The sequence below is a fragment of the Protobothrops mucrosquamatus genome, unplaced genomic scaffold (assembly GCF_001527695.2).
Source record: "Protobothrops mucrosquamatus isolate PMUCROS unplaced genomic scaffold, P.Mucros_1.0 scaffold5792, whole genome shotgun sequence".
Lineage (NCBI taxonomy): Eukaryota > Metazoa > Chordata > Lepidosauria > Squamata > Viperidae > Protobothrops > Protobothrops mucrosquamatus.
This window is the reverse complement of record NW_015391639.1, coordinates 8,888-18,599: the sequence shown is the minus strand read 5'-3', so window position 1 is coordinate 18,599 and position 9,712 is coordinate 8,888. Positions and strand designations below refer to the sequence as shown.

The window sequence follows — 9,712 nt, the reverse complement described above, 5'->3', positions numbered from 1 at the left end:
GTGCCTGGCTGAGGAATTCTGGGAGTTGAAGTCCTCAAGTCATAAAAGGGCCAAGTTTGAAGTCCCCTGGCCTACAGAGTACCCATGGGAATCTGGTTAGCAGGCCCAGGACCTATTTGGGACTCAGAGGGGGAAAGAGGAGCACAGGATGCCTCAGGGGGTGAAGGAGGTTTGGGGAGGTCTGAGGCAAGTGGGCCAGGGAGTGCACAAGGCCTTCCAAGGCTCCCTCCCCAAGCCTGAGGCACCCCATGCTCTACTTGACAACCTCATTGCATTGGGGAGAGCAAGGATGGAGTGCATTAAGTGAGGCGATTACATGGGTGCCTCACTTAACAACCATCACGATCTGTGATCATAATGGCAGTCTCTATTACAGTCATAAGTCAAGGACTAGCCACACCTGTAAAAAAAAGTTAACCCCCCCCCCAAAAATGCCATAGAATGAAACAATAAGAATAAAGAAAAGGTATGACCTCTTAACATAAATTTTCATTTTAAGCTTCCTCTTCAGGCTGTTGTAAAAGTCAACTAGGCTAAAAACGTCCCTGAGGTAGAAATAATTGTCACATCATCACCACTCACGGACAAAAACCTTCAGTGCAAAGTCAAGGGTCCGTGTTAACCCAGCTGTCATCACAGGACACAGTGCTGAAAGAATCCCACCAATCTGCTATAATAATCAATCTATTTAAATGTTTTTTTAAAAACAAAACAGAACAACAGAACAGAACAGAACAGAACAGCAAACCTGAAATCAGTGCTTGGGAATTCCTCATGGGAAAGGATCCTGACAAGCCAAAGACGCTGCTGATGAAGATGGTGGCAGCGCTGCTGATGACAGCCACACAAACGATGGTGATTATGAAAAACCCGACTGTCCAAGCTGAAGTGTCCACTTTAACCAGCACAGTGATCACCAGGAAGACGGCCAGCATGACAGCCAAGGAGGAGAGAATACGGACATTGACAGAAATCCTGGAAAAGAAACAAATGAGTTTGGCGGGTGGTCTCTTGAGAAGCATCCCCGAAGATTCTCCTCAGTTCTGAGGTTACATTTATTACCTCAGCAAAAGCTCCGTTGCTATTTGAAAGGGCCAGGAGAAAAAAAATAATGAGCATAAACAGCTATTAAAGAATTGCAGCATCACCACCGAATAAGGGATGAGCATCTCTGACAAAGAAGCCTGGAACCAAATTGCTTGGTTCCAGTTCTATTATCCAGTCAGAACATGTCTTTTTCACCAAAGTGCTCTGTGCCATTCAGAAGCTTACAGAAGTATTAAACTGTTATTTTTTTTTTTTACCATGGGAAAGGTACAGGGTAGGAAAGGAAAGGGTTCTTGAATAAGGCTGAATAGGGTAGGACAAAGAGGCTAAGAAAATAGATAAACTGCACACAGATTTTCTCTTTCATGTGCTTAATTAAGAAATGCCAAATGACTGAATGCACCCTTTGTACTGCAAATTAAATGCTCTTCTCTACAAATTAAAAATTCTTAACTTCCACTTACGGCTGCTTTTCCTGATGAAAATTTTCAAAACACTTCAAGGCAATTACATAGCTAGAAAGAGGAAATCCGGATTAGGAAATTCTAATTGTGGACAGATCATTTTGGGGAGTGTCCATAGTGGATCCAGAGAGTTGAGGGTGGGTGGGAAATGGACAGGAGGGAAAAAAAAGGAAAGAAATGGAAATGAAACTGAAATGATGATAGGAAGGGGAGAAAAAGAGTCCTGTTTGGAAAAATGTTTAGAACAGAACTTTGGTATATGTGGTTTATATCTGCCAATATTTGGAAATGGTCCTTGACTTACACCGTTTAGTGACCATTCAAAGTTACAACGGCACTGAAAAAAGTGACTTACGATCAGTTTTCAGACTTACGACTGTTGCAGCATCCCTCATGGTCATGTGGTCAAAATTTGGGTGCTTAGCAACTGGCATGTACTTATGACAGTTGCACTGTCCCAGGATCATGTGATCACCGTTTGTAACCTTCCCAGCTGGCTTCTGACAGACAAAGTCAATGGGGGAAGCTAGATTTGTTTAACAACCGTATGATTTGCTTAACACCTGTGGCAAAAAAGTCATAAAATGGGGCAAAACTCACATAACAACTGCCCTGCTTAGCAACATAAATTTTGGGCTCAATTGGGATTGTAAGTCGAAGACTACCTGTACTGGAGGCTAGAAATTAAAACTGATAAATTTTAAAATATTAATTTATTTGACTTAATAAACCACAGGGATCTCCAGACCATACTTTGAGAACCATTGGTTTAGAAGATTAAATTTTCAATAGTGTAATTAGACAGTACAGTAGATGTGAGAAAAAAGGATGTGCAAAATATTTGGATCAAAGCAAAAATAGTTATTTTATAAAGTAACACAGAAATGTATGGAGTTAAGCTAATGGAAAATATTAGAAAAGAGTTTGGTGGAATGATGGTGGCTGAATAAAATTCATATAAAAATATATATCTTTCACTTGTTGAGGAACAGTGAAAGATACAGTTAAATGCATAGAAAGAGAAAGAGATAAATGCACAGAGTGTAATTTAAAATTATTTTTTAAAAAATTAAAACAAAATTGTTAAAAGATAGAAAACGCCAATGTATGTTGAAGCAAATAACAATTTGTTCGGGAGGTGGATGAAGAGGCCTCCAGGAGAATGAATGCAATAAAAAGGGAAAATGATGGAAGTATTCGGGATGAAACTGAAGTGAAGGATTATTGGAAGGTGCATTGTGTGACAATAATAGTGATGAATTGAAGAATGGAACTGAAATAGATATTATTAATGTTGGTGTTCAGGAAAAAGATGGTGAAAAGAAAGCCATCAATGTTTGAGAATGTTGAAAAATGATTAGGTTGCAAGTGTGGATGGTGTCACTAGAGAAATGCTTAAAAGATGGAATGGTTTGATTACAGACTGGATGTGTGATGCTTTTAACATATGTGAAGGTTGCATCTGTGCCTGATGAATGTAATAATGCCATGATTGTCCCCCTCTATAAAGGTAAAGGTAACCAGAGAGAATGCCAGATCTACAGGGAGATTAGTCTGTTACATGCACCTCAAAAGGTTTTGGCAAAATTCTAACTGAAAGGGGTATAACATGTGAAGAACATTTGCATGAATTGGGTATGTCTAGTCTAATGAAAAGGACTGGGGTGACATGATAGCGGTCTTCCAATATCTCAGGGGCTGCCACAAAGAAGAAGGGGTCAACCTATTCTCCAAAGCAGGTGAAGGCAGGACAAGAAGATCACGCGAAGTACTAGTACTGCATTACAAAGCCCTAGTAGGACCACACCTGGAATACTGCAGCCAATTCTAGTCACCATNGCAGAGAAAAGATTGACTTAGCCTTCAGGGATAAGGCCAGTGGTGGGATTCAGGCGCTTCGCACCACTTCGGCAGAACCGGTAGCTATTTTTTGGTGCCCAGGCCCAGAACGGACTTCTGGAAGCGGCATCGACACAGAGAACTGGTTGTTCACATATTTGAATCCCACCACTGGATAAGGCCCTGGCTTAAACATCTTATTATGATAAACACCTTTCTCGAAGTTAGTTTAAATGAGACATGCTTCATGCCAAAAGACTGTTGCCTTCTGGCAGAAGATACAGAATAATTAAAACTCGGACCACACGTTTTCTGAATAGTTTTTATCCCAGAGCTGTAATTGCACTCAACAACGAACTAAAGGGCCACCATCAGTGAACTGTTGGACAGCATTACTTGGTCTGTTGTGTGGATGTTGGGTGGTTTTAGGGGTGGGGATTGTGGTGGGGGGGAGTGTTTGGGGATTATGTATGTGGGACTTGGTTTTTGGGTGTCAAGTAAACTTTGTTGTATATGTATACTATGTACGCACATACAATGACAATATAATAAAGATTCTACCAAAATTAGAAATGTTGCCTGCCTGGCTCTAGGTCTTTTGACAAATCCAACCTGTTCGAACAGATAGTTTTAAAGAAATACATCAGGGGTCTTCAAACTTGGCCCTTTTATGACTTGTGGACTTCAACTCCCAGAATTCCTCAGCCAGGCACGCTGGCTGAGGAATTCTGGGAATTGAAGTCCACAAGTCATAAAAGGGCCAAGTTTGAAGACCCCTGAAATACATCAAGCAAACAAAATGAATTGCTCCTGGGCAAAAAGGCGTGCTAGTGGACAACCCAGATCTCCTCAGTGTCTTCCTCACCTTAATCCTGCAAAAAAGTTAGGCACGAGATCCAGTTCAGACCTATCACCACATGTTAATTATCGCAGAGCTTCTTAAGAAGGATGGAGCATGGAGTAGTCATAAGTTAATCTCTGGAGGCAATCAAGCTACAGGGAACCAATTTTCCTGGGAGTTTCCATAAATGCAAGCCAGACTCATGTGTATTTATGATGCTGAAAACTTAGCATAATAAAACACTTATTGATTATGGATGCGCCACTCAGCAGAATCAACAATGTGGCAAAGATAAATGAAAGCTACTTTTAAAATGCAATGCATTAAGCATAATGGGTTTTGTGAAATGGATTCCCAAGCTAGAGAATATATAAGATGTCCAGGTCTCTGTGTCAGCTTTACTTCATGGAATTGCAGATAATTTAATTCTCCGTTTAAGGAATTCTACAGATAAGGATAGTCACAGTAAGACAGATAATGGGGGCATTTTTGACAGAGAATGCCACTTAAACAAAAGAGTATCAATTCCTGGGCTTCAGCAAGTATACCATTTCTTGTGACGGTCAGCTAATTTTTCTATAAAGATGTGAAAAAATAAGGACAGCATTAAGTATCCTTCCCGGAACTTCAGAAGGAAAAGAAACTGAGATGCCCCCATATCCATACTTTACGGCAATGTTTCTTCACCTTGGCAGCTTAAAGAAGTCTGGACTTCAACTCCCAGAATTCCTCAACTGGCTGGGGGATTCTGGAAGTTGAAGTCCACACCTCTGAAAGCCACCAAGGTTGAGAAGCACTGTAGTAGAGAATCAAGGAGTTGCCTCCCCAGGATTCTCTTGCAAATATTTCCACCCAGAAGGAGTGGAGCTCTATGGTAGTTTGTCCAGTTCCCTCAGCGATCACTGATGATAGTTTAAAAAAGAAAGAGGTGTCCTTTTATGCAGGGGTCCCCAACCCTCGGGCTATGACCCAGTACCAGGCCACAGCCTGCATGGAACTGGGTTGTGCAAGCAGCTCCATTTGGGCAAACAGTAGGTGCGCGCACCCACTGCTTGTGTAAATGGAGTTCCGTGTGTGAAAGTGCATGCCCTCTGCTTCCACAGAACCATCCCCTCTCCCTCCCCCTGCCAATCTGCAAAGCTGGAAAGGTTAAAGACCTATCATGTCCCTATTATGTCCTGCCAAACCTAGCCTCAATTTACTGAACATACACAAAGTCTGCATGCGAGCAAAGTAAGAATAATACCAAGAAACGCATTACAAAAATGAATATTTTAAGCACAACTTTCCTGAACCCAGTGCCCTGCAGATGTTCTGAATTATAATTACCTACAACTCCGGAGTTTTAGATCTGGGGATAGGCAAGGCTGCAAGAAAATGACTGGCTTTAAATTGAAATAGACTGGACACATTAAGTAGAGAACTAATGGGACCATCTATCAAATTCCAAGATTTTCCTCACCTAAATGACCAATGTTCCTTTAGAACATACCTAAGGACATTTCAAAAGGTGATGTTTGGATTACGTTTTTTGAGCACGCCAAAATGTAGGTTAGTGGTGTTAAGAGCACTGCGTCTTAAAAGAGCAAGAAAGAAAATGCAAAACAGGGTTCTGGTGCTTGGTATAGAATTATCAGTCCTTTGAAGCCTATGATTTTTGTACTTTTTGTACATCTTTTTTCCGGGCGCTATACATTCCCTCCTTCAAGTTATAAAACACAAGGATCATGTAGGAGCAATGATACTAGAGAAGTGCTGATCACTCCATCCCATCTTCTCCTTCGAAAACTGTGACCTACTTTTATTTTACATATCAGAGAGACAAACTGCTCAGCTAGCAACCTATGCTGTCTTCAAATAGTTCGCTGCCGTTGAAGTAGTAGTCAAGACTTCCTTGAGTTAGCAAACGACCGAGAATCAGATTAAAACTATTACAAGATGCTAGAGAAAGAGGAGAATTTGGCCTACCAGACTGGACAAAGTATTATCAGGCAGCGGCATTGATCTGGCTAAGCGATTGGATGCATCTCAAAAATACAAGATGCATCTCAAAAATACAATGCTGGCTGTGGAATTCTGGGAGTTGAAGTCCACATGCCTTAAAATTGTCAAGGTTGAGAAACACTGCACTAGAAGGTCATGACCTACAGACAGGGTGGCATGCTACTTTGTGGGAAGAAAGACATTTAGTTCAGCAACACTTCCAGAAGCATTATATTAGGAGAGCGCTATTGGATATCTGGAAAAAAATAAAAAGAAATAATTATAGGAAAATCCACAACTGGGTGTCTACATTAGAAATGTATAAACATCCAAATTTGATATAACGTGGGGGTGCTGTCACCTATAAAGATATCTTGAATGAGAAAGGAGAATTAAAAGTGAGAAATACCTTAAAGGAAGAAGGAATTGATCTGGAATGGTGGGCTGTATCTTCATATTCAATCCAGATTTAATAAAGACAAAAAGGAACGGGGCATAAAGCAAGATTCTTCAGAATTAGATAAAATTTTATTTAGTAGGGAAGGCAAGACCATAAGTAAATTATATCGATATCTATTAGAACAAGATATGATTGAGGAACAGGTGAAAGAAACGATAATTTGGAGTAAATATTTTAGGCACAATATTGATTTGGATAATTGGCAAAGTTTATGGGAAAAAACCCTAAAAATTACTTTAGCAACCTCCTATAAGGAAAACCTCTATAAGATGTTTTATAGGTGGCACCTCCCTCCCACAAGATTAGCATGAATGAATAAGGGGAAATCCCCGATATGTTGGAAGTGTGGAGAGACCGTTGGGAATTACTACCATATGTGGTGGAAATGCACACAGGCACAAAAATTTTGGAACTTATTAAAGAAGTGGTTGGAAGAAATTTTGCAAATAGATATAGAAGCCAAACCGGACTTTTTCTTATTGGGAATTATAGAAAGAAAATATAAGAAAGACACAAATTATTTACTACTGCACCTAGTAACAGCGGCACGAATAGCCTTCGCTCAAAAATGGAAAGAGAAAGATACTCCAACCGACGAGGAAATATTATTGAACATTTTCAATTGCGCTGAAATGGATAGACTTACGTGGGAACTCAAGGACAAAAGTGAAACCAAGTACTGTAAAATCTGGGAACAATTTTATGATTGGATAGACAATAAGAGGGTAGCCAAGATAAATGTATAGTGCTAGAATAAACTATAGATTATAGACAAATGTATATTTAAAAGATAAATAGATATATAGAAATAAGGGAAAAAGTGTTAATAGTATATTATAAATAGTGAGCAAAGTTCAAGAACTATATAGTACTAATACTATTGTAAAATGTTGGAAGATGTATGGAACCAGTGATGTCATATCTATGTCCAATGTGTTTTTAATTTTGTATTATTAATAAAAATGTATTAAAAAAAGACTTCCTTGAGTTCCATGTCACTGCAGACAGCTAAGTCCACCAGGAGATCTTGACCTCAGTCCCTTCTTTTGTCTCCTTCCTCTTTGCCCAACATATAGATGCTGAATTTGAGGCCACTGCCTTCTTAGTTAAGTTCTTGCTGATTCTCATCTTTTCCATATATTTAGCAACCCTTCCTACTGATATTGCCCAGCATGATGAATTGCATTTCCCCCCGGAGAACATCTGTTTGAAGCAGCCTCCATTAACCTAGTAAAAGTGATCATCTAGACGATTTTGGATATTGTCTGTCTTAATTTAGGACAAAAGTAAATAACACGCTATGACTTTGAGAAGTTTTGCTGTGCAGCACAGGATTTTCTGGTTAAGCCCATTTTATCATCAAGAGTTTTTAGCTTGACTTTTAAATCACTGCTGTGTTAATGCTGCAGCCTGGGGAGACACATGGCATAGTCAAGGCGGGAGGAGGCAGGGCAGAGTGGGAGGAGGGAAAAGTAGGGCCACTAATGCAATCACACTTACTTGTTGACTAGCAGGAAGTTCCCAATCAAGCTCAGGACAGAAGGCACAGTGGAAGCCACAGAAATGTAGCTTTCAAAGAAATTCTAGGAGAGAGAGAGAGAGAAAAAAAAGTAGCAAGCATCAAAACAGAGTTTTAGAAACTGTGCTGCAAAAGGAACAAGGACATAAGTGACCCAGTGGCCTAATGGATAAGGCATCAGCCTTCGGAACTGGGGATTGTGGTTCAAGTCCCTCTGGATCATTCATTGGTGTTGAACCATTTGTCCAGAATGGTATAGGGCAGTGATGGCAAACCTTTTAGAGACTAAGTGCCCCAAAACCGCCCCCACCCTGCCCCCCACCCCCGCTCCGCTCCCCGCCCCGTCCGCAGGGCCACTTACTGCCTCCATGGCCTGCCGCAGATTGCCCAGATGGCCCAGCAGCGCTATGGCAGTCACACCCTCCGCCCACGCCCTGCAGCATCATCTGCGTGCAACAGGGCGCAAGGGCGGAGTCTTGTCCCCGCTGCCCTGCTGCCATGTCCTTGGCTGTGCTGCTCTGTGTAGGCCATGCCCAGGGGTGACTCTTCTCCAGGGGGCTGTTGGTGAGGAGGGGGCCACGGGGGAAGGCGGGACTGGGGTGATGGCACGCATGTCCAAAGAGAGGGCTCTTAGTGACCCCTCTGGCACACGTGCCATAGGTTCGCCATTACGGTATAGGGACTTCTGCTAGAGCAGGGGGTTGGACTAGAAGACCTGCAAGGTCCCTTCCAACTCTGTTATGACCTTTCCCCAGATCTCTCTGTCACAAACCAAGATCACATTTTCATGGCATTTTGAAACCTCGCGAATCTGCAGAGCTTGCACAATGATCAAACCACCAGCCTCCAGCTGAAAAGCATGCCTGATACTTCAAAGTAACTATTAATATATGTTGGGTAGAATATCAATCACGTGACTGTCTACAACACAAATGAAAAAAGAAAACTTCTCACTCTCATGACCAGTAATGCACACTATATGAATCCTGGCATTGAAACTACAATGGCTATCTACAGATGGGGCGAAAACCGCTAATGACCAGCGAAGCCTTATAACATTGGGATTGGTTTGGGATAAACTTACATTTCCTTCAGGAAATTCCAAAGCCCCATTCAGAACTATATTCTCCTACTGAATCAAACATCAAATCACAGACCGTAGTTAATGTGCATAACAACCACCACCACCACAACAACAATAATAATAAAATTGGAAGGGACCTGATACTCTTTCTTCCTCCTATGTTCCTCAAACAATAACCTGTGAGACTGCGATTGGTTATCTTCTTTTGGTTCTGAAGTGTTGGCTGCCGCTAAGATTGAAGTATGGGAATGTCTTAAATGTATCTCTGAAGATGGAGTTACACAGACAAACATTTCCAATGAAGAACTTGGCAATCTTTAAGAAATCAGGCATTCCTTCAGTTTTCTTGAACACAGATTTAATAATAACAACAACAATAATAATAAAGTTGGAAGGGACTTGGAGGTCATCTAGTCCAACTCCTGCTCAGGCAGGAAACCCTATACCATTTCAGACAAATGGCTGTCTAGTCTCT

The 9,712-nt window shown here is 41.2% G+C and overlaps 1 protein-coding gene across 1 annotated transcript in view; it reads right to left on the bottom strand.

Annotated features, from left to right (window-relative positions):
• SLC29A3 (solute carrier family 29 member 3) overlaps positions 1 to 8,217 on the bottom strand; it is a gene marked incomplete at its 5' end in the record, with an annotated part of 15,868 nt that extends 7,651 nt beyond the window's left edge. Inside the window, 2 exons of the mRNA XM_015829299.1 lie at positions 749 to 975; positions 8,135 to 8,217. Of these exons, the coding sequence (XP_015684785.1) occupies positions 749 to 975; positions 8,135 to 8,217 (310 nt within the window). The remainder of the gene's footprint in view (positions 1 to 748; positions 976 to 8,134) is intronic.
• Between the last annotated feature and the right edge of the window lie 1,495 nt (positions 8,218 to 9,712).